This window comes from Harmonia axyridis, chromosome 1 (assembly GCF_914767665.1).
Source record: "Harmonia axyridis chromosome 1, icHarAxyr1.1, whole genome shotgun sequence".
NCBI classification, from domain to species: domain Eukaryota; kingdom Metazoa; phylum Arthropoda; class Insecta; order Coleoptera; family Coccinellidae; genus Harmonia; species Harmonia axyridis.
The window spans coordinates 48,056,508-48,083,378 of NC_059501.1; the positions used below are offsets into that span (position 1 = coordinate 48,056,508).

A 26,871-nucleotide genomic window follows, 5' to 3' on the forward strand; every position below is an offset into this window, starting at 1 on the left:
GTCTTGCTTGTGATGCAAGTGATAGTGGTGTTGGAGCAGTTTTGTTTCAGGAGGAAGATGGACTAGAACATCCAGTCGCCTACTTCAGTAAGGTTTTGAATAAGAGTCAACGTAATTACTCAACCACAGAGAAAGAACTACTGGCTATCGTATTGTCTATTGAGAAATTCAGACCATATATTGTAGGCACCGAGTTTACTGTCATAACGGATCACTCTTCGTTGGTGTGGCTTAATTAATAATAATAATAATAATAATTGACTTTATTTCCACAATACAAGATCAATACAAATAATTTTACAAAGAAAAAAAAATAACCTCGAAAATGTGAGAATAGGCGGAGTCCAGTGATGCACCTAAGTACATCTTCTGTTCAATTCAACCTAATTCGATGAAGAATCCAAATCAACGAATCTCTACATGGATTATGAGATTATCTTCTTATCGTTTCAAAATAGTGCATCGAAGTGGATCCCTCAACACTGTTGCTGATTCACTCTCTCGTATGTCGACTGACAGTATACAGGTTTCAATTTTGAATCTTTCTCAGTTGAAGGTTGATAAATGGTATAGCAATTTGCTGACAAAAGTTAGTAATAGTCCAGATCTGTATCCCGAATTTAAAATAGAAAATCGTGTCTTATATAAACATATTTTGCCTAGGTATCGATTAGTAAATGACTCTCCCGAATGGAAAATTGTTGTGCCCACTCCTCATCGGTTGGAAATTATGAAGGAATTTCATGACGAGCCAACAGCTGGACATTTTGGTGTTTACAAGACATTACACCGTGTCTCGTCCCTATATTACTGGCCCAGGATGAAAAACTCTATTGTAAAGTATGTTAAGAGTTGCAAGGTATGTGCTTCTTGTAAACCTGGAAACCTACCTCAGGCTGGATTAATGGGCAAGTATCGGAATATTAACTTTCCATTTCAGTTCTTAAGTGCTGATTTGTTGGGACCTTACACAAGATCTAGAGCAGGTAATCAGTATGTTTTAGTTGTAACTGACTGGTTCACCAAATTTGTTTTTGTTCAGCCACTTTCTAAGGCCACTAGCAGGTCCATTGTAAAATTTATCGAGAATCAAATTTTCCTGATTTTCGGTGTTCCTCAAATTTTTGCTGTGGATAATGGTTCACAGTTTGTTTCTGCTGAATTTAAAAACCTAATGAAAAAGTATAAGGTCCAGAAAATCTTCTATAATGCTCGTTTCCATCCCCAAATCAATCCTACAGAGCGTGTGAACAAGACTATCGTCACCGCCATCAGATCATATATTGATGGTGATCATAAACTTTGGGACCAGAATATTCTGGGAATTGCTCAAGCAATTAGACTTGCTAGGAGTGAAACTTTGAAATAAAGTCCCTCATTTTTAGTTTTTCTTAGGAATGTAGCTACAGATGGATCATTTTATGGTCTTATTTCTGAAAATGCCAATAACGCCGTCACTGTAGGGAATAAAGTTTTGGATTCCGATGTGGTTGAACAACTGCCTGAACTTTATGAAGAAATTCGAAAACGTTTGAAGCATTCTTACGATATCAACTCTCGTAGATACAAGCTCAGAAGACGAGATTTACGGCTGAAGGTTGGAGATAGAGTTTGGAAGCGGAATTTTGTCCTTTCTGATGCTTCTAATAGTCCAAGAAAATGGTCGATGAAATACGAATTTTGAGCTTTAAACTTGAATTTTCGATAAAAGTTACTTTGAAGCATCTTAAAACGAAATGTGAAAGGTTTTTTTGAATTCACCCCCGAGAAGGGGTGAAAAAAAATAAAAAAAGTGATTTTTTTGAAATTTTGGGGAAAAGGTAAGTGTTAGAAAAAAAGTTTCGAATAAAAGTTGTAGAGCGTAAAATTTTACATAAAAATGTTCTCAAAACTGTTTTTCCTAAAATTGAAATTAACTGAGATAGGGTTGCTAGAAGCTAGGGGATGATAACAGGAACTTTAAAAAATCATAAGTTGTTGAAAAATTGAAAAAACTCATAATTTTTTTTTAAAATTACTTATATGATTATAAACTTCAATTCTAGACAAAATTTATTTTTGTAATTGTTTATAAAAAAGTAATAACAATTTAAAATTTTTATTTTCAAATTAAATCAACTTTAACTGATGAAAATATTTTTTTTTTTTTTAATAGATTAATATTTTAAGAAATTGACCATACGCGTTGAAATTTAATTTTTACCTGTTCTTTTCAAGCAGGTATAAAATAATTTACCTGGTGAAAGATATTGTGTGGCGGTGACTTTGCTTTTACTACCGACTTCGGTACCTCATGCATGGAAAATACTGTATTACATCAAATTTTGGAGTCGATCTGAATCAAAAACTTTTTTTGGCGAAAAAATATCCAAGGTTATAGTCTTGGTTTTTTCGAAAAATACGACCGATCGAATTTGAACTTTTTATGGTGTATTTAGATAGTTTCAAGGATGTACATTCCGAATCAGGCATCGATTTCGATCAGAAAAATTTGTATACACATTTAAAGCACTATTTTTCTACAAAATTAGCCATATCTCACCTCTGGAAAGTACTAGGAAGAAACCGATGGTAGATGTATATTCAGAATCGAAAATTCTGCATGTAACCAAATTTTGAACGTGATCCGCCGCCAATTTTTTTTCAAGAAAACACTCACAAAAAAAGTCTGATATGGTACTCAAATGAAAGGTCTCGTTGGGAGGAACTCCAAAATGATTGTGGGGCAAGCATATCCATATTAAAAATTTCAGATTTATACCACCAAAAAAAAATTAAAGAGTCTGATATGGTACTCAAATGAAAGGTCTCGTTGGGAGGAACTCAAAAATGGTCCAACTTTCGATCTGGGCTTAACGGTTCTTGAGTTATAGCAGTTTTTTGGGATTTCAAAAAAAAATTAGAAAGTTTGACATGGTACTCAAATGAAAGGTCTTGTTGGGAGGAACTCAAAAATGGTCTAACTTTCGTTTTGGAATCAACGGTTCTCGAGTTATATCCGTTTTTTGGGATTTCAAAAAAAAATTTAAAAGTCTGATATGGTACTCGAATGAAAGGTCTCGTTGGGAGGAACTCAAAAATGGTTGTGGGGCAAGCATATCCATATTAAAAATTTCAGATTTATACCACCAAAAAAAAATTAAAGCGTCTGATATGGTACTCAAATGAAAGGTCTCGTTGGGAGGAACTCAAAAATGGTCAAACTTTCGAACTGGGATCAACGGTTCTCCCAACGAGACCTTTCATTTGAGTACCATAGCAGACTCTTCAATTTTTTTTTTAAATCCCAAAAAACTGCTATAACTCGAGAACCGTTAATCCCAGATCAAAAGTTGGACCATTTTTGAGTTCCTCCCAACCAGACCTTTCATTTGAGTACCATATCAGACTTTTTAATTTTTTTTGAAAATTCTTAAAAACTGCTATAACTCGAAAACCGTTAATCCCAGATCGAAAGTTAGACCATTTTTGAGTTCCTCCCAACGAGACCTTTCATTTGAGTACTATATCAGACTTTTTTTGTGAGTGTTTTCTTGAAAAAAAAAATTCGCTGCGGATCACGTTCAAAATTTAGTTACATGCAGAATTTTCGATTGTGAATATACATCTACCATCGGTTTCTTCCTAGCACTTTCCAGAGGTGAGATATGGCTAATTTTGTAGAAAAATAGTGCTTTGAATGTGTATACAAATTTTTCTGATCGAAATCGATGCCTGATTCGGAATGTACATCCTCGAAACTATCTAAATACACCATAAAAAGTTCAAATTCGATCGGTCGTATTTTTCGAAAAAACCAAGACTATAACCTTGGATATTTTTTCGCCAAAAAAAGTTTTTGATTCAGATCGACTCCAAAATTTGATGTAATACAGTATTTTCCATGCATGAGGTACCGAAGTCGGTAGTAAAAGCAAAGTCGCCGCCACACAATATCTTTCACCAGGTAAATTATTTTATACCTGCTTGAAAAGAACAGGTAAAAATTAAATTTCAACGCGTATGGTCAATTTCTTAAAATATTAATCTATTAAAAAAAAAAAAATATTTTCATCAGTTAAAGTTGATTTAATTTGAAAATAAAAATTTTAAATTGTTATAACTTTTTCATAAACAATTAAAAAAAAAAGTTTTCTCTAGAATTGAAGTTTATAATCATATAAGTAATTTAAAAAAAAAATTATGAGTTTTTTCAATTTTTCAACAACTTATGATTTTTTAAAGTTCCTGTTATCATCCCCTGGCTTCTAGCTACCCTATCTCAGTTAATTTCAATTTTAGGAAAAACAGTTATAAAAACATTTTCATGTAAAATTTTACGTTCTACAACTTTTATTCGAAACTTTTTTTTCTAACACTCACCATTTCCCCAAAATTTCAAAAAAACCACTCTTTTAATTTTTTTTCACCCCTTCTCGGGGGTGAATTCAAAAAAACCTCTCACAGTTCGTTTTTAGATGCTTCAAAGTAACTTATATCGAAAATTCAAGTTTTAAGCTCAAAATTCGTATTTCATTGACCATTTTCTTGGACTATAAGAATTTCACCGCCAAGCTTGCTCCAAGGTTTGTCCCATGTATTGTGAATAAGGCTTGTCTACAATCTCGTTGATTTGTCTGGTAGAGACCTCGGAAATTTCCATATCAAGGACATTAAGCCCGATTTAAGTAGAGAAGATGATCCTGCTGATTTCTCAGATGTTCAATCCGAATGACCTGAATGTTTTGTGTTTTGTTTGTATTAGGTATTGGTCTGTATCGCCTGGAATGACAAATGCTGTTTTTCATTCCTCCTTTCCTCTTATCCTTTCCTCTTCAGTATTCGATTGAATTGATTGAATTGAGACAAAAATTATAAATTGAAGCATTTAAGGCACTTATCTTTATTTCTATCTCTCATTTATCTTCATCTCTTATTTATCTCTCTTTGAACTACGAGCAATTATCTTCTTGTAATGGAAAGTAAGTCTTTGCCATTGCAATTATCTTTATCTTTTCTGCTCTAGTATAATTACTTTTCAGCCTTTATTATATGCTTCTACCTCTGTTCGAATCAACGTGCAGTTATACAGTATCTAATGTGCATTGCATAAATCTTTTGTGTAACTGTTTAGTTGTTTTGAAGTCTTTTTTGTGTCTTTTCAGATGCAGTTCTATGTCTCTATGAAGTCAATTTCCTTGATATACCTTGTGATCCCTGGATCACTGGCGCCCATCATTTTCTCGTTCAGTTAACTTTGTGAAAAAAAAAAGCTCATTGTGAGCAAAAACCTTTTTTTTGGGGGGAATGAGGAGTGTGTAACGTGCTACATTTCAAATTTTATATATTCAACTGAGCCAGACAGTTGATGAAAATCTGGGCGTACGCCAATGCGTATCTTCGTGCATATGTACTCGATACTTCGAAATTATGATATCATTTTCTTTTCTGGTTTCTTTTGAACGTACATATATCGATAGTTATCGCTGCAAAATTGTTTTAATTGTATTCTCTAGTTTATTCATAAAACCCTGAAAAAAGGTTTTTTTTTTCTGGTATATTTTCTTTACTGAATTCCTGATTGGTTCCTGATAAACGTTGAAAGTTGGATAATTACATTGATAGTCCTTCGTCTGAAGACAGCCCATCATTGTCCTTTATCAACTTACAAGCCAAAGTATTTACTCTCCTTACAATTGAAGAACTGCCAGACCTAAGTTCTTATCAACTTCGGTGGAGGAAGATTGGCTCAGTATAGAGCTAGGACTTTTACCTCTTCAGGAAAGTAATTTGGGATCTTAGAAAATTTCATTCTTTTTTTTTATACAATTACAAATTTCGGATTCACTTGTATATATTTTCATTTTATAAATATTGTATGTCAATTTTTCTGGTACCAGATATTTTAAAGAGTCGGATTGTGAAATACTTATGTAATTATAAGAGGTGTTTGATCGACCTGGGTTTTTGTCCCTTCCATTTGGTAGATTCAGAGATCTGAACCACGACTCAAACAAACGACTGTTCTCGGGTATTTTGAGTTGTAACAAAGAGGTTACAATATTATGTCATCTACAAATTTTTCAAGAATTGCAACAATGAATGGCAATTTGTTCACACATCTTCTCACTACATAATCCATGACATATTGTGCCAGTCTTGGACTAAGCTTGAAATCCATTGCACATTCGAATATTTGCAGATAATATTGTCACATGCAAACGCAGTCGTTATTCTCCAATAAGAACAGGATTATTTCCAGAAATAGTTTTTAGATAACACAAACAAACTGAACAACCTAACCTCCTGTCAATGACATTTCCAATACAAACCCGAAATCTGCAATTCAAAATGTTACTGAATGGGCCAGTACCAACTGAATTTCGATTAACCACAGCCAACCGGGATGTCAATAATTCATTTATGGACTATACATTCTTATGGACTACTGGATCGAGGAACATCGATGCTCCTTGTTTAGATTGATTTATGGATTGGTCAGAATTGCTATATCGGATAAGCGTTTAATATTCGAACTTCGAGAGCCTTCAGTACACAATAAGTATTGGCAAGTTGTCCATTCTGAATGAAATAACGGGATATCCATCTCTTGCAGCTCTTTTGGAGAAATATTTAAACTAAATTATATTGAGACCAGAACAGAGCTGTAACGAGCACTGAAAAAAGTGCTCGAGCACTAAGCACTCAAAAAAAAAGGGCTTCGAGCACTAAGCAACGATTTTCACAAAAAAAACTCGCGATTACTAAGCACTTTGTAAAAGTAATTCGAAATTTCGAGCACTAAGCACTTTAGTAGGAACTGTTGAAAGTAATTTTTTTAATCAGAAAATATAATGTAAGATTATAGTCGGGTAAGAGAAGAAGTACACCAGAATTTTATAGAAGTGAACTGATTTAAAATAGTAATTTTTTTTTTAATAAAAAAAATGAGGTTATTATTTTTCGAAGTTAATATAATATAGATAATATAAACATGATTATCAGAATAAAAAAAAAAGAGCAAAATGAAAATGAAAGAGCAGAAGTTCAAATTCTTCAAATATGATTTACAATTTTTAACTATTCAATTTTTATTTGTAGAAAAATTTTTGATGATATTGAATGAAGGTAAAAATTGAATTGTCACAATTATGAATGATACTAGTTAACCAACAGATAAATTGAATATCAAATAGCAGGAACCTGCATGGAAGGGACAAATGTGATGAGTTATTATTCCATACATGAAAACTTATAACTATATATTTTTGAGCCGTCATTCAGCCTAATTATTTCGTCATTATATCTGCAATGTTCGACCGAGGGTTCGACTCACTGATGATGAATCTGTCTTGAAATTCGATTCTATTTGTCCGGCCGAAAAAATGATAATTCTCGGAGAGATATTCAAACTTGAAATCTTCAGGATATATCGAATGTTGCTGTTCAGTTTGTCGAAATACGACGAGGAATCTCGTAGATATAGCCGTTCAATTTTTTTTTTGAAGATTCCAAAACTTTTAATTCAATCTCAATAAAATGTTGCCTTTAGATGTTAAATAACAATTTCAAGAGTCGAAATGAATATTATGTGGATAGCTCAACCAAAAACATAGCATTTCAAACAGAATATCTTGAAAAAATTTTTCCAATATTTCCTCGATCAGAAAACTGACGAGTTTGACTTAAACATAACTAGGCTTCGGATGCATATGAATTTGCATAACTGCATATTCAATGTATATTTGAGTTAAAGTTCATATTTCAATCATTTTTTGTTTTGAATATATATTTCTGAATTGGTTTTTAAACAAGAAAAAAATCTAATAGAACCGTTCTTTTGGCAAATCCCAACTTTTTATGACCTACCCAACCCGCAAAGAATGCAGTATTCGGAAAAAATATTTATCCCAAATAATGATATTAAAATCTGGTAAGAAAGATAGTTAACCTCGTTTCTGTCGTTGTGCCTACTGGAATATATCTTTGGGCAAGTATCAGAGCAATGATAATTTGAATGAAAATATGAATTTCACCATGGAAGAATCCTAATGGAACTTTTTTGCGTATCAATTTCTTGACCCTTATACGTGTTGATTCTTAGTATTATAATTTTCACTGTCGTTTACCTAACCCATGTAAATAATACTATTTTTGTTCAATCGACTATTGGCCAACGCGATATTGAACTAATAAAATTTTGAGATTTAATTTTTTACGACCTTTATACCTGCATTTGTATGTATTTTGTTCAAACAAGTTCTTCATTAACGAATTTCCAGTACTTCATTAATTTCAACTACAGTATGAAACGAAGAACTAACTGTCACATAAGTGGATACATAAGATTTTTGTCCGATCAGAAAAGATTTTACCGATTTGTGTTTCTCTTCCAGAAATTCCTCATTTTCATAAAAGTTCTTCTCCCGAATAACTTCAAATATTGCCAAAATCTTGCAAGCACTGACGATTATGTACAAGATACCCAATGAAATATAACCAAATACAAAATTATTTCAGTGTTCGAGGCACTAGATACAAGATACGTTTCGAAATTGAATCTGAAAGAATTATAAAAAAGTACGTTTCTCGGAAATTTTTCAGATCCTTTTATTTAATGATATACATGATATATAAGGTTGAAGTTCATAAGTACGATTTCAAGTAACAAAATTATTATAATAATTATATTCAATTTCAATCGTAACTTTCAGAATTAGAATAAATCAATTCTATTCAAAATTAGCAAATTTTTTGAATGTTTTTTTTTATTTCCTTTCAACAATTGAACATATGCTTTCATAGTCCCTTATTACAAAATGAATCTGAATGATTTAATTGATTGGGAATACAAGGATACGTAAAAATTCTTTATAAAATAAAGTTCATAAAAAAACGATTCTGTACTGTGATATGAATGTAGGGTTTTTATATCGTTGTCTAGGGGTTATATGAAAAAGGCCGCCGGAACTTAACTATTGTTTATTTACACAATGTACAATTCAACTTCAATTGAACTTTCACTGAACTTTCGTCTATTGAACGTTATTATCCTTTGAAAGCAAATCGTCTCTAAAATATGATTCGTACACGTCTTGTCTAATCGCGCTTATGTCACTGCCGGTATCAAATAATGCTAATAATTTAATTTCGTCAAACGTCAATGTTATTGCATTTCGCGGTACTATATTCATAGTATTTACATTATTAGAAGTATGAGTTTTCTGTGAAATTTTGTCAGGACAGTTCGATGATAAATGATCAAATTTCTTACAACTCAAACATTTCACGCCTTTACTTTTATCTGGACACTCTTTCGATTTATGACCGTTGCTTCCACAATTATAACAAGATTCTTGATTATAATTCCTATTCTGATAGCTGATTCTTTCTCTATATACCTTCTTAAATTCATTTTGTTCCTCATGTCTCTGTTACAGGTTGTTTCTTGGAAATAGTTTCATACAGTTTCACTTTTTCCTTGAATTCTTGAAAGTTTCTGGCACCATACAATATGATTTTATTTGATGATTCGTCTTGTATCCCATCAATAATGTATTGAATTACAACTTCATTTTCTATATTGGCTCGACTAGCTATTTCCCTCATGATCAATACATATTCTTGAACATTTTCGTCATGTCTTTTCTTTCTAAACATCAAAATTTTATGAATTTGTGCACTGTTTACATTGACTTCAAACTCCTGAATCAATCTTCTCTTCAAAATACTCCAAGTTCTAATACCTTTTTGAGATTGTATAAATAGTTTCGCGAGACCTTTCAAAGATTTCTTTGCAAATATCAACTTTTGCAAGTCATTCCATCCCGTCACTTCTGCAATTTCTTCGAAATCCTCGATCCACTTTTCTATTGGATAATCTTCTTTTCCGTCAAATGGCCTAATACTATCTTCTCTCTCGTCTCGAAAAGTCAATGAAAAACTCTCTTTTTTCATAATTTTTCGTCTATTGAATTTGTCATGTCTTGAGGAATATTTTTCTACGTCACTGTTTTCATTCTCGTCGTCAGTGTTTCCGTCTCGTCGTCATTTTCGTCATCTCTCTCCGATTCATCATTTTGTTCAAAGCCATATTCGAATTTTATTAAAAATGAGCATACGATCGATAATTACGTCATCGGTTCCACTATAATCCAAGCCAAGCATATTGGAAACGGTTATCAGGTCTGAGAATTTAAGTTGTTCATGAACGTCTCGTCAAGTGTTGGTCTGAGTTTCTGTCCCACACAAAACCCGAAAATTTACGTAGCGCTCTACGGACCTTATGCGGTTCGCCTTCATCACCGTAACAAATAAAATGCAATGCTTTGACAGCAGATAATTTAGCATTGGATATTTGATTTTCAATTATTGTTATATCGCCCAAAGTTGACATTTTTAATAAAAATTACTCGATCAATATTCAATGAAAAACTGAAAATTCAAACGAACGAAAACCGCCAAATTAAAACAGAAAACTCTAAAATCAATACTAATTCGAATATGCTATCTCAACTCAAAATTATCAAAAAAATTCGTACTAATAGCGAACGTTAAATGGCTGTATATTCTCACAAAATAAATCAAATCAATAATCACAAATATCAACAATGTTCAAATGCAATTTCAAAATTCAAAAATGTTAAAAAACAAATATAAAGTCTCTTCTTTGGTCGTCTTCTTCAACAAGCCTCGCAATATGGAAATTGGAAAGATAAACGTCCTACCTTGAAAGTCTGCATACAATTTTACCATTCATCCTCTGATTACTTCGGAAAATGGATCTCGTTTCGGTCCTTTCGTCTACTGGATCAAAACTCACTCGTCTACACCTTCGGTACTGGCTTCTTCCGTATTCCCAATTGTTGATTGACCCACTGGCAATTTTTCCTCTTCCCAAATTCTCGACACATGAATTCACTTCTATGTCGATTTCGATGTCGTATCCAAATCTTCTTCTTCCGTCTCGGACAATGTAGGTGTTCTCTTCTTTTATCCCGGACAATGTAGGGGTTTTCTTCTTCTATCCCGTCGGTGAAAAGGTTTTTTCACTTTTATCCCGGACGATGTAGGGGTACTTCTTCTTTTATCCCGTCGATGAAAAGGTTTTTCCACTTTTATCCCGGACGAGGTGAGGGTTTCCTTCTTCTTATATCCCGGACGATGTAGGGGTTTTTCACTTCTATCCCGGACGAGCCCCCAAAATGTAGGGTTTTTATATCGTTGTCTAGGGGTTATATAAAAAAGGCCGCCGGAACTTAACTATTGTTTATTTACACAATGTACAATTCAACTTCAATTGAATGTATAGCCACTGAACTTTCGTCTATTGAACTATCGAAGTTATTTTATTTCGTATAATTCTTAATCGTCTAATTGTCTGATTATTCGCGTTGATTCGTCTATATCTAACGTCGAATTATCTAACTCGCTGCGTCTACTATATTTCACGTCGAATCATATGCATCTATCACGTCGAATTCTTCAACTTTTTCCGTCTAATCTCTAACGTCGAATACCTAACTATGTCCGTCTACCATCTTACGTCGAATTCCACCCTCGTTCCTATCTTGTATCGTACTCCAGTCTCCGTCTCAAGTACCTCTTCCCCTTACGTCTCCCTATATCGATAAATCTGCATGGTGCAACCTTTTAGGGTCGATCGTGTAGTTCTCGTTTCGTAAAGTCAGTAGCGTATCATTCAGTCGGGTGTTAAGAATTTGGATCCCACATGAATATCTGAAATATTGAGCCACTTTAATTTGTCAATAAAATTCCAGTTACACATATTATTTCCGCTTAATAGAATAACTGATGTGAGAAAATGGTTGGTATATTTTCAACTGAAGATTTCACACCACTCGTTTTACCATCTGTTTTAAATGATGTCCTTTCGGAAATTCCACCAAATTTCGTAGTTATTCTCAACCGACAGCCACCAAAGAAGTTTTATGATTTTATTATGTTTATGTACGGCTTCTAGAACCGCGTAGAACCTCGATGAACAATGAATTGATTCATCGGAACAGTCTAGGTATCACAATTCCCAACCGTATCGGTGAGATTTCTGAATCTTATAAAATCTTCCTACTAAAATTTTCATGCATATGCGAAAAATCTAAAAAAGTTGATTTCTACTAAATCTTGCCACACTGGTACGAAGCTTCAGATATTGGTTCGTTTAGTCATAAAAATGGTCTATGCACCGTCCGGAGTTGCTTCGTTTCCGCAGGAGGGGGGGCAGGGGGGGCCATAACTCTTCCTGAGATTTTGATTGCCTCATTTTTCAGCACAACACACTCAATATTTCTTTCTCAATACAGAGGGCAAGGAAAAAAAGTAAAGTAATGGATTCACAACAATTTTCCGGTTTTCAATGGAATTACTATACATATATCCATAATATAGGTACTATACACATATCCATAATTAGCAGAGGTATTTTTTGAATTTAAAACTTTCCTAGGCGCGTTGAGCACTTCTTAGGTGGAGAAAAATCGTGGAACCAAACGCAATCCATGCGTGTCAATTTTTTAAAAATCCATCTTATATTTACTCTCCTATTGTCTTTAATAGATGAAGGTAAGAAAAAAAGTGTTGCAGAAAATAGAAAAAGAATTCAAAGAATTTAAAAACAATAGTTTTTTCCGGAACTCACGATATGCCTATATAAGAGAACAAGAAGAACTCTGGAAATTTTAGTGATCTTTTGAAATTCAGAGTAGACGCTGGAGATGAAGATTTAGAGATCCATTTATTCAACGCAGCTGGTTTGAATTTGCACAAACTTGTAGCACAAGGTTATGTTGAATGCTCAATAATGGCTGGTGAAATTCTCAAGGTTCAAAATATTAATAGAGATAAGTACAAGAAAGAAATTTATTTCCGTTGTGCCTCCCATAGTTTGAATTTAGTAATAAGTGAGATCAGTAAAATGACTGATATTCGTAATAGCATTGGCATCGTTAATGACATAGTCTTTTTTCGAGAGAGTACCTTAAGAAGAAATCTGATTCCAAATATTCCTTTGTTTTGTGAAACTCGTTGGTCAGCTAAATATAAATCTTTGCGAGTTTTCGCTGAAAACTTCAATACTATATTCAAAACTCTCTTTGCTATAAAATCTGGAAAAATTTCAATGAATTCTTCTACAACAAAAAGAGCTGCTCAGTTATGGGCTGCAATAAACTCTTTCACTTTTGTGATTTGTTTGACGGTAGCAAGTAAATATTCAAATATTTTGGAACCAATATACACTACAAGGTGTTTCTATTAATTTTGTAGATTTTTACCGTCATAAATTTAATTATAGAAATATGTGGAAAACATCGCTCAGATGATGCATGCTTCACAGAATTTTTTTCCAAAGCATCATCTATTACTCGGAGTCTCAATATAGAGATTGGAAAACCACGAATTTGCCGTAGACAAATGTACAGATCTAATCATGAAGCAGATTCAGCTGAAGATTACTTCAAAATATCTATATTCATCCCGTATTTAGATTATTTGATTTCAGCCCTTGATACGAGATTCTCGAAAGAACATATAATGCCTTTTTCTTTGTTCAATTTTTTGCCAAAGATTTCAAAATTACTAGATATTGAATCTTTCGCATCTAAGGTCGGCAATATGTATAACATTTTGAAAATTAAGAAAGTGAATTGAACATTTGGAATGAGTATTTTCCTACAACTGCTATGAAAAGTAGCGTATTCTGCATAGTTTACTCAATTGCAAAACGATATATTGCGCATACTGTGGGAAATATTATTCCCCACGGCACTTTGCCCACACCTCCCTTGGTAGACCAATGAAATTGGGTTTTTGAGTCGTTTCTATGGAAACGCAATAAATAAGCACATACTGTCAACGAAGGTCATTTTGATTTGAATCATGTCCATTACTTGAATCATTGCAATTTGTGCAGTTGTAGGAGAAGTATAGTGTGCAACATGTGGAGAAAGTCCTTTTCTCGCTCGTGTGTTTGCTTCCACACTCGCGAGAAGAGTTGGACTTTCCCCACTTGTTGCACAATATACTATTATCTAAATCACAAATGGATGAAAACATAAAATTTGAAGATCTTATCGGACAATGTAAATTTTCTCCTGCTATCAAAGAATGCCTTATTCTTTCCCTTACATTTCCATGTACTACTTTTACTATAGAGCGTAGTTTCAGCACTTTGTGCAGAATTAAATTTTAGTTTAGAATAAAATATGCCTACTCTGTTGTATAGCGATTGAGTATTTCGTCTTCAGAATTAATATTGTTTTTATGAGTTGTTTTATGCAATTTATGATTTGTTAATTTTGATAATATACTTATTTATTGTTTTTACAATCTGGAGCAATTCTGTGTTATTTTGAATCATATTAGAGTATCAAGTTTTAAACTTTATTGTTTGCGTCATTCAGTGTATATTTCAAGATTTATTATTATTCATTCATTATTTTTATAAACATAGTTTTATCGAGCATATATGTATATATTTTTTATTTCGTTATTACTCGTTGATTTTTCTTTATCAGCAATTATAATAATTCTTTCATTCCGTTCTCCAAATTTTTATATTTCATTTTTTTATAAATTCTTGCATTGAATGTGACTCGTTTTGAAAAGAGTTACCGTATTATTTTACATCACCATATGTTGTTGATGTTTTAAAAAAATGTTGAAGTGGAAAACTTCACAATTTTTATTTTGCACAGTCCTCCCCCTACTTATGAATATAAATACAGAAATAGAAAGAAACGGAATGCTAATATCGCCTACGACAATCATGGACGTCTTATCGTTTTTCAATAATTTTCGTTTTGCCCCCCCTGAGAAAAATTTCTGCGGGCGCCCATGGTCTTAGTAGAGTTCCCAATGAATATCAAAAAGTAAGTACTTATCTTCATTTGTCTAGAATTCAATTTAAAATCTCATTTCAATGGAATCATTCATTTCGAAAACGTCAGGTTCTTCCAAAGCCTGTTTCCTTTATGAAAAATCGAAATATTTCAAAAAGGGTGTGCTTTGAGCATATAATACTTCTTCCATTTATAGATTTTTCGTACACCTTATGTATTTCGAATCAATTAGATAATGTAGCTCTAATAGAGCCTAATGATGCGGTGAAAATTTGAATATTTCAGCCCTTCACCATAAAGACTATCGCTATCGCGCCAATGGTGGAACAGCCTGTCTCATTTCAATTCATAAGAAATAAGCCATCGTATTATTCCTATGATTCTCCACCAAAGTTTAATAATTTTTGTGTTAGAATAAAATAGGATATATTTTGCAGAAGTGCCTAATTTTCTTCAAACGATTAATTTCATTAATGTCTATTTTTTTGTCTTCCGTTCCCAGAGTATGCATAATAAACATGGGATTCAGTAACTGAATACATCGTTAGACCCGAATAACAGAGTTAGATAAAGTTGAGGGGTATAAACTTGAAATAAATTTTCGACATCTTATGATGTTTCATGAGATAAGAGAAAAAAAACTCATTCAGGAATTTTGTGTGTATGCATCTATATTTCGGAATTCTAAGAATACAAGCCGGGATGAAATTAACCAGTTCCGCATCTCGGAGAAACTTCAGTCTTCACATAGAAAAAATCCTAGAAGAATTTGTGCACTCGGGTCTACTAATAACAAAGAAGGGTAATAAAATTGTCAAAAGTGCCGACAGGCAACAGTAACAGCGGACAGCTGTATTTACATCTGAAATGCAGTTGAAATATTTTTACCTATACCGAATTGAAGATAGACACTCGTCAAGATGGAAATTCTCCGGAGTAATAATAAAGAAATTGAACAATTTATCATATTCGTCAATATATTATGACTGAATCATTCTTATTTTTGAAATCCTAAACGTAGAATCACATCAATATACGAATTTAATGTGAAATTTAGGACTTCAAAAATTTTATCAGAGGTTGTTTGAAATATTAGGTCGAACACTGTAAAATAATTTCAGATTATATATTTATTTCTATGAAAACACAGAACTATTTTCAGACTTAATTTCATTAATAATATTTTAGTAAAAATACTAGCAAGACATCTTTTATTCATATACAGGGTGTTTCCTAAACATACGGCAAAAATTCAGGGGGTTGTTCCTTGGACTATTTTAAGCATGTTTTGTCCTTGGATGATTTTTGAAAAACCTCTTTGTTTCGAAGATACAGGGCGAACAACATTTTTCATATTTTTAAAATTAATAATAGTTTAAATAAAAATGCGTATCGCACTGTGTTTACTAAGTAGGTACAATTTATTTTTAAATTTGTTTAACAACATTCCAATTACTAGAAGCGGCCAGTTTTTTGACTAAAAATTGATAAGTGCAGATGGTAAAGGAATACAGATTGATTGGAAGACTTGCGAAATCGGATCATTGCTGGGTGTAACTTAATAAGAAATGATCCTGGTGTTTTTGAAAGGGTTCGGCAGTCAATGAGGAGAAGATTGGATGCTTGTATGCTGGCTAGAGGTGGTCATTTTCAACAGTTTTTGTAGGTTGAGTTGAATTTTCATGTAATTTTTCATAATAAAATGTTATTATCTGAAATTTTGTTTCCCCTATATCTTCGAAACAAATAGGTTTTTCAAAAATCATCAAAGGACAAAATATTCTTAGAATAGTCCAAGGAACAACCCCCTGAATTTTTGCCGCATGTTTAGGAAACACCCTGTATAATCAAATATTTCATGTTGGGAATCCCAAAATGTTCGAAAATATTTTATTTCAAGAGATCAAAATAACTTCATTAACATATAAAAATGAATTTCATATGAAAAAAACTGAACAGATAGAATATAGGTATTATATCTTTGTATAATCATGTAATCATGCAAATATTAATCTTCTTATTGATATTTGTCTATTAGAAATGTGTTGTTCCTATTGAAAAAAAAAGAGATGTACTTTCTCCCTTACCTTCAAGATTTGTTATGAAATGTAAAATTTCAAAATCTTGATAACAATGATTCAAAATTCAATTTCTTATTCCTCTTTTTAGAAACAAATGAATTGATTTTTTATAGAACTAAATAAATATAATACGTTATTTGTATGTTTCAAGGTACATAATAAAACTAATCTGATCTATACAACTGTGCATTGAATTCACACAGAAGTGCCTAGGTCAGATGTTTGTTACTGTATTGAATTTCGAGACGATCAAAGACTAATCAGATTATATAAAACGACTAAAGACTACTCAAGCGTCGGCGCATATTTGCGTTATGACAAAAATTTGGAAGTGCTTAGTAATCCGCAAAAGTGCTCGCGAGCGACGCGAGCACTAAGCCTTTTGTGAAAGTGCTTCGGTTACTAAGCACTAATCACTGCTTTTAAAAAGTGCTCGGGAGCAAAAAAAGGCTTCAAGTGCTTTCGAAAGCACTAAGCACAATGCTTCGGCACAGCTCCTCTGGACCAAAAAAAAATTATTTTTATTTATTATAAAGTCTTCCACGCTAACAAAATTGCGGGCGCAAACTATTGAAAAATAACCAAATTGAAACACAAATTTTACAACTCTACTCACCTCGAATTACTAGATCCTACGGAGTTATTTGATCGTGACCTCCTACTTTTCAAGCTATCACCCCTATTAACAATGCCTTTTCCAGTGATAGAAAAGTGCCTTAGCCTGTAATATTCTTCTTCTACTCCGGTGTTTGGCATTGAAGCTACCCTTGATCTCTGTTGTGGAAGACATAGGTAATTAGGTCTGCTAGAAGTCCTTCCAGGAGTCTTGACAGACTGAGATCTGTTGTGATGAGGACTTCCATATCTGAATAAGAAAACAATTAAATAATTACAGAATTTTTTTCTACAGTAGATTCCTTATAGTACCCATTGAAAAATCGAGCGAGTTTTGAATTCCAGGAGAATTCTAAGTTATTTTGTTCGGATGAAGTTATCAGTAATATTTTTCATTAAGATTCATGAATTAACGTGTCACAAAAAAAACAAGAATTATTTCATCCTACAAATTATGCATTATTCATCCAAATTTGTTGTATTACGTTTAAATTGAGCTGCTCCTGAAATCTACCAATTTCATAAATGAAGAACGTCATCTTCGAATTGATTTTTTGCTATATCTGATGTCAAAATATTGTTATAGCAACTCTTTTGAGTAAATGAAGTATTACTTTAACTGCAAGGGTACATATAGTAACACTTTTACAGCAAGGTTAGAAAAAATGTTTTTCAAATTTACAAATTCAAATACATTTATTCGAAGAATTAACAACAAGTATAATTTAACAATTAACAGTATTAGGAATATCTATTTTTGGAACACCACAACTCATACTCGTTTGCTTATAAACTTCAACCGAGGTACGTACTGGATTTATTTTCAGGTCAATCAAGTACACTCCCGGATAAAGCAATCTTATCGCCTACTGGCCGTTCAGTGTAACTTTGCAACGGATGACGATTTCCTCCACCTGAGCGTCTAACTCTTACTAGATCAACATCAGATTTTGTCAACATGGTAGCTGAGGAACGATAGAAACAATGCCTTGTGTACGATTCGGGATTGACAACGAAAAATGACGAAATCCACGGAACCATTCAACCAAATATAGCCTTTCTTGGGAATAAATCAAGATAAAAAATCATTCGTCACGACACACGTTATTTCTGTTACCACAAACTCAGGCATAGATGATATTACTCTGATAAGGAGGACGCTGCTACCTAGATTGTTCGAATTTCGACCCAACCGAGACATACTACCGTCATCTACCACGTTAGAGAACTGTTATCCATCAGCCCAACGAATGAACAGCTGATAGGCTGTTCTACAAATAAAAAAAAAACCATTAACGAAAAAACAAACCACTTGACAATTACCGACCTAGGACGTTCACCAACATAGAGAGAATCTTATATTTTTTTTATCAAACATACCAAAGGACAAAGTCTGAAAAAGTGAATCTATGTCACATTCACAACGTAATAGTCCTCCTTCATCTGGGCATTCCCGGGTTTCGGTGGAAGAACTTGCTAAATAAGTTTTGAACATAGCTTCCACAAAATACTTTGTGGTTCCTAGAAATTGTAGTGGTTCTCGCCATGAAATATTACCTATCGTTTTGCATATAGTACGCACGTGGTTCATGCATTTTTGGTCTTAACCCTCAATAAACATCTTACGATTTACAACTGAAGTGAGTTCTATTGTGAATCATTTGACATTGTTAAGCTTTGACACTTTGAAGAACCAGTAAATTATTCCTCAAGCTTCAGGATCAAGTAGATTCGGTTACTTATAAATCAATTGAAAACGTCATGCCTTCGACGCTTTGAGGAAATGAAAGATCAATAATAAATATCCTACATTTGACGCCCCTAAATCGTTAGGTATCCACGATTTCATGAATTCCACACATTTGGATCTCCTCATAGGATCTTCATGAATACTGACCTTCTTCACGTCGTACCTTTCATTTTCCTTCGATCCTGATTTCTTGAATAGCCCTAAAAATTTGAATGACTGACAGATCTTCTTTTTACCCATTTTTACCCTAGTAATCCCTTGGAACGATAAATCTCTTCTTCGATAACTAGAGTTAGGTGTCCTTTTTACAATTCTTGTTAATTTGAGCCAACAATGCAGTGAATGGCAAAAACCAATGGAATGGTCCTATTTACCCTTTTCACCTGACGATTTCTTACTAACCAGAACGATGAACTCTCCCTTTCAATGTCCTCTTCAACCTCTGGATGCTCAGACGCAGATCCTCATCTAGCCCTTTGACAAACAGGTTCATCGTATAAAATATGGTTCTCCTTTTTGTATATACAGCCTTCGTCTTTCGGTATATAAATCAGAGTCAGTTCTCCTTCTTCACTTTTCACGGGCGCATTTTCGATGTGTTCTACATCAATTCTGCCTTCTTCGTCATCGATGGCGATACTCATCAATCAACTATTAACGTCACCTTTCGTTTGACGATAATTCCTTCTTCGCCAATTGGACCAGTAGCCTGTTCAAGAATATCATTCACAAGAATCGCTTGGAATCCTAACGATTCTTCAAGGATAATAATTAACAACAATTGTTAACCTATTTCCACGTTCAAATATAAAATAACCCATCGTTTCCTTCTTCAAATGACCCAAATATTAAATTTTCGTGACATCGTTACTAATGGTAAGTGATGCAGATATAAATCATAAATATCATTACTACTGGTATCAAAGAGAGTAGGTAATTATTGCAACAGCTCCCAAAACAAGCCCAATTGCATTTTTGGGTACCGATTTTACTACGGCCACTTTTGTGGTTTCAACCCTTGTGCCTGCAACTTGCGGCAATATGTCCATGTTCATTGCATTGAAAGCATTTTGCAATTAAAGCAATAGTGGCTGCTTGCTAACTCGCCGTTTGTCCCATCTTTAATCCTATTTTTCTCGTTCGTTTCGGTCTGCTTATCCTTATAGTTAGGCCCTCGGTTAGGCCTCACTTTTTGTCTATGAAAGTGAAAATCCCCTCTTTTGGTGATTAATTTTATTGAATTTCTGCTTGAAATCATCAGAAATTTTCAGAGCCTTACAAAACTATTTTATTCGTGGAATTATCTGAAAATGTCTTCGATAATATACTGTATCACCGCCTCTTCCTCGATATTGGATCTATTGCCAATCTCCCTTTTGGCGAAAATCTATGAAAATTACAATTTAGACATATCGGTTGATGTGCAAACACGCGAAGGCAATTCTGAGGAAAATATTAAAGAAACTGGATATAAGTGTGTTCAGTGAAAAAAAAAGTGGCTCCTATGGTATCATAGGTTACCATACTCACCTGAAAGAGTCAAAATGTAATTTGACGAAGCAATTATTAAGTTATCGATAAATATAAGCGGAAATGAAGTGTTTTACTTTTTAATAAAGACCTTATCATCTATGTTTTTGTCAAGGTTTTTTTCCAATTGGCTCATTTTTTCTAAAATTGATGTATTATTCATTGTCAGAATTGAATTTTTCTCTTTGATTTATTTCACTAGTTCATGAAGATATGAATATTTCATTTGCAGTTTTTGTTTTTCCAATTCTGTTTTTTTACAGCATATAAACTCACGGTTGGTTGAAATTTTCAGAATAGGATTTTTCTTTGCACAACATTCATGATAGAATGTGAAACAGTTGATACACACTTATTAGTTCAGCCATACTCAACGTGCGGCCCTTTGCCCCTTTTTATGCGGCCCGAGCAACGGCCTAGTCCAGTATTACAATTTTCAATTACAATAGTATCACAAATAAAGTTTCGAAATGACGCAAAAATAACGGTATCAATATTTACTCATTTACTTTGTTTTCTCCCTTATTGCGTACACACAGAACACTATATCCATAATATAAACAATGGATTATTTATGTACATACTATACCTAATCTTCTTAGCGAGATTGCCTTATCTCACGTTTTTTGCTCTTGTAGTTTTCGTTTCTATGGTTTTTTTAGCTGATTATACAGTTGAATTGACATATTATTGTGTAATTTTTTTTTTGTCAGTACCATGATTTTTAAAACCTCTTATTAGCTTTATTGCGTGAATTATGCTAATAAAAGAGTTTAGAAATCATGGTACCTACCAAAATAAAAAATTGCGATAACAAAAATTATTCCAATTTTCTTAAAATCGTCAATAGTATCCCCTGTTTCAGTTGTTGGGAGCGTTTCCCTAACACCCTGTATATTTTTATTTTCGCATTTCCCTACTAATATTACAAATGCGAAAAACGTAATCTGCCTGTCTGTTACGCTTTGACGCATAAACCACTGAATCGATTTTGATAAAATTTGGTTCACAGACAGGAACTAGTTGAGCTTAGGAGAGGACTAAGGCTACTTTGTAACCGATTTAAAAAAAAAAAATTTGATTATGCGCGATAAACGAAAACCGCGCGGGATAAAGCTTGTTTTACAACTAGGTGAATTACTGCGGCCCACAAGAATGAATAGTAGCAATTTTGTTCCGTTTTAGCAGGCTATTGGTGTAGAAATCAAGGTGAACATGGAGGTGCAGCCGTTTACGTCAGACAAAACACTAAATATAAACACATTAAAAAGCTTAGTGACTATTCAGTAAAAAGTGAAATGGAGTGTGCAGTAGTAGAGTGTACAATTAGTAAAATGGCACATCTCATTGTATCCGTTTATAGACCATGTAACGGAGAAAAGGACAAATTTCTTGAATTACCAGAAAAACTTCTTAGTGCTATGTATACAGAGAATAGAATAATCATATTGGGAGGTGATTTCAATAAAGAATTGAGGAAAGAAAATAAATTTAAATCCGAATTAGTGTCGCTACTCAAATCCTTTTCATTGAAACAACATTTTACTGATGACACAAGGATATATGGAAATTCAGGGAGCTGTATTGATAACATTTTTTCTAATTTAGTAGGTACTGTACATAGTTCTATAATTTTCAATCATATATCTGATCATAGCGCCCAAAAAATATATTTTAACTCAGAAAGAGATAACCACAATAAATTTAAGAAAATTCGATTATATAATGATGAAACGAAAAATGCATTTACTCAATCCTTATATACGCAGAACTGGTAAGATATATATGAAATTGATAATTCAGATGTTAACATGCAATGGAATAATTTCATATGTACATATTTGAGAATCTTCAATGAACATTTTCCTGTAAAAACAGTGAGACCACGTTCTCAAAACTTAATATCTCATAATGATTCTAGAATTTTAGAATGTAAACAAAATTTAGATATTTTATTTATACTTTGTAAAAGTGATCAGAAATTCAAAAATATGTATAAATCGATAAAAAAAGATTATGATAACATTTTAATTCAAATCAGAAAAAAAAAAATATAATGAAAAAATAATAACATCAGATAATGAAAATAAAGCCATGTGGACTGTTTGTAAGCAAATTCAGGGAAAATACTTCAGTGACTCCGATCGTAAGATGTCAGGATGTCCTGAATATATTTCATATATATATGAATATATATTCATATAATCAATATATAGTAAATATGGTCCCACAATTGTTGAAAGAAAATATCGAATTGAAATATGATTATGAAATAATAAGTAATACCTCCTTTGACATAATACCATTCACTCCAGATGAGATAGCAAATATTTCTAAAAAATTAAAAAATAAATTGAGTAGTGGCATTGATGATATTCCTGTAATGATTGTTAAGTTGAGTGTACCTAGTATAGTACCTATTCTCTGTTATATAATTAACAACTCTTTGAAATTTGGCATTTTTCCCGAACAACTGAAACTAGCTGTTATAAAACCACTTTACAAATCCGGCGATCCAGAAAAACGAGAAAATTATCGTCCAATAAGCTTACTGAATAGTTTCTCAAAAATTTTCGAATTAGCTATGTCATCGCGGATCACTGATTATTTATTAAATTGTAATCTTATGAGTCCGTCGCAACATGGATATTTGAGAGGCAGATCGGTTCAGACTGCGGTCGCACAATTCATAAACAATATTCTGAAGTACCTAGAACAAGACAAAATAGCTGCTGGAATTTTTATAGATCTTTCTAAAGCTTTCGACTGCGTTAATAGAGAACTCTTAATACATAAGTTAGAGAAATATGGAATTGTGAGAAATGCTCTGAGCTGGTTTGTCTCTTTTCTATCAGATAGATGGCAATGCGTAAAAATTACTAAAAACAACACTACTGTGTCTTCAGATTGGTTGAAAAATGAGGTTGGAGTTCCACACGGAGGTGTTTTAGCATCACTCCTTTTTCAAATAATGATCAATGACTTGTTTTTTTCGGCAGATGAGATTGAAGATTCTGACATAACCAACTATGCAGATGATACCAATCTACTAGTAGCAGGTATGAACTCCAATCAGTTAGAGCAGAAATGTGCCATAATTTACGACTGGGCAGAACAGTGGTTTTTGAAAAATAATTTTGTAATGAATACCACTAAAACCAATATTGTAATATTTCGTGCAAGTAATACAAAACCGAAACCGTACACAATAAATTTTAGCAACTTCACCGTAAACACAGCAGAAACCACCAAATTCCTCGGAATTGTCATAGATGAGTTTTTAAAATGGACCCCACATATAAACAAATTGGTGAAAAAACTTAATATATTCTGTTATGCACAAAGAATATTAAATAAATATGTGGATGAAAAAATTAAAAAAATTCTATATTTTGCTAACGTTGAATCCTTGATTAGATACGGAATAATTTTTTGGGGAATTAGTGCCTCAGTGCAGTCGGTATTTATTATTCAAAAGAGAGTAGTAAGAATACTTTTGAACTTGAGATATAGGAAATCGTGTAGGGGAAAATTTAGGTCCTTGGAAATATTAACGGTATATGGTCTTTACTTGCATGAATGTTTGTTGTATCTTCACAAAAGTAAAGCTGAATTCCTTCAGAATAATACAAATTCCACCTACAATACAAGAACAGCCAATATCAATGTTCCCATGCACAGGTTGACTATCTCCGAAAAGTGCCCTTCTTATATGTGCATACGGATTTTCAATAATTTGCCCCAAAATATTAAATCTATACAGAATTATAGACAATTCAAATCAGAAACTAAAAGGTTCTTGATAGATCTTGAGGTGTATTGTTTAAATGATTATTTTGAAAGGCGATTGTAAAATATTTAATTATAGGTAGAGTTTAGTTGAGTATTGTTAAGTTATGTATTATTGACACTATTTCATTTCTTCTTTATGTATTCTCAGGGAATATTTGAAATAAAGGTATCTATCTATCTATCTATCAATTATGCGGCCCGAGGTGAAAAAAGGTTGAGTAAGGTTGCATTAGTGTGTGCTAGATCTGTTAACTATGAAAGAAGAAAATTTTACTATACCACAGTAGAACTTTATAACAAATTACCTCGACCCAATAGATCTTGCACATCATTTCGAGCAAATTTGAGAGAATATCATGTTGAGTAATTTTTTGTTTTGTTTTTTGTATTACTGAAGTAACTACGCCGGGGGTGTCAGAGTCTGGTAGTGGATCGAGTAGCTAACATATGTCACTGCCGATCCCAAGCCCGGATGAAAAAGGAGGGTTGTCAGGCGAGAGTAGCATCCTACCTGGCTTAAAAAATCACCTGCGCACACATCAAATAATTAGCCTCGAAATATAACAGATACAACAGTAATCAATACAGGGTGTTTCCTAAACATGCGGCAAAAATTCAGGGGGTTGTTCCTTGGACTATTCTAAGAATATTTTGTCCTTTGATGATTTTTGAAAAACCTATTTGTTTCGAAGATATAGGGGAAACAAAATTTCAGATAATAACATTTTATTATGAAAAATTACATGAAAATTCAACTCAACCTACAAAAACTGTTGAAAATGACCACCTCTAGCCAGCATACAAGCATCCAATCTTCTCCTCATTGACTGCCGAACCCTTTCAAAAACACCAGGATCATTTCTTATAAAGTTACACCCAGCAATGATCCGTTTAATCTGTATTCCTTTACCATCTGCACTTATCAATTTTTAGTCAAAAAACTGGCCGTTTTTAGTAATTGGAATGTTGTTAAACAAATTTAAAAATAAATTGTACCTACTTAGTAAACACAGTGCGGTACGCATTTTTATTTAAACTATTATTAATTTTAAAAATATGGAAAATGTTGTTCGCCCTGTATCTTCGAAACAAAGAGGTTTTTCAAAAATCATCCAATCCAATCCAATTTTCCATAATTTTTTTTTGGTGTACTAACACAACGATATCGACGAATTTCTGCGAGCTAATGCACGTTAGTAATTCCTTCAGATTCATATTTCTGGAGTAATTTCAGAAATAATAACCTTATTAAGGAAAATATCACAAAATTCGACTTATTCTTTTTGCAATGTCTCCCAAAATTAAAATCGGATAAAATTGAAATTATGTGTACTGTTGAAAATATTGATATCAAAACATGTGCAAACACTAATTGGAAATCTGATGACTCCTTTTTGAAAAAAAAAAATTTTTCAAAAAAATTGCGAAAATTCTCGAAAAACAAATTTTTTTAAATTTACCAAACATACGATCTCATTGAAAAATTTTAAAAGTTGCGTGTCAGTACTCCCCATTCACGTACTACGTGGATTCAGTATTATGTCCTTCACCTCCGTTGCGTACTTAGCTGGTAGGGCACCCACAATATATCCAAACTTAGTCCGGTCCTGTGTCACCCTTGCGCTGTGGAAACTTCCTTCAGCCATAGCGAACCATAAGTCAGGATCGGTGACGACAAATTCTGGCATCCGGACGGCGACTCTTGATACCTCGGTTTCTTGTGGCATTTTTCTTCGGGATTCGCTTCTTCTTCAAATCACGTCGGGGTCACCAATTTGTGGGTTGTGGTCCTTATACGGTGACTATCAAGTAGTTCACGGCCAAGGAATTTAGGGAAATAAAAGAACGGGATAAAAATACGTATTCAATTTATTTCAACCCACTGAAAGAGTTTGAAGAAGTTGATCATTTGTCTAATCGATTCTCAGGGTCGCTGGACACTTGGGTCGTTGTGGCTCGGTCGCAGGTAGTTTTCGCCGGTCGTGAACAGATGTGAAAATCTTTAATCTTCTTGTTGTCGGTGCAAGTGTGGAACATATGTGGACGTTGTAGTTTCTCGTAGTCAGGTCTGAACTCAATTGAAACATGCGGCAAAAATTCAGGGGGTTGTTCCTTGGACTATTCTAAGAATATTTTGTCCTTTGATGATTTTTGAAAAACCTATTTGTTTCGAAGATATAGGGGAAACAAAATTTCAGATAATAACATTTTATTATGAAAAATTACATGAAAATTCAACTCAACCTACAAAAACTGTTGAAAATGA

General features: G+C 33.2%; 1 protein-coding gene across 3 annotated transcripts in view; it reads right to left on the reverse strand.

Annotated features, from left to right (window-relative positions):
• LOC123673051 overlaps positions 1-26,871 on the reverse strand; it is a 928,323-nt gene that overhangs the window by 658,794 nt on the left and 242,658 nt on the right. For all 3 annotated transcript variants that reach the window (XM_045607480.1, XM_045607471.1, XM_045607464.1), the window contains one exon: positions 17,535-17,783. In XM_045607480.1, the coding sequence (XP_045463436.1) occupies positions 17,535-17,783 (249 nt within the window). The remainder of the gene's footprint in view (positions 1-17,534; positions 17,784-26,871) is intronic.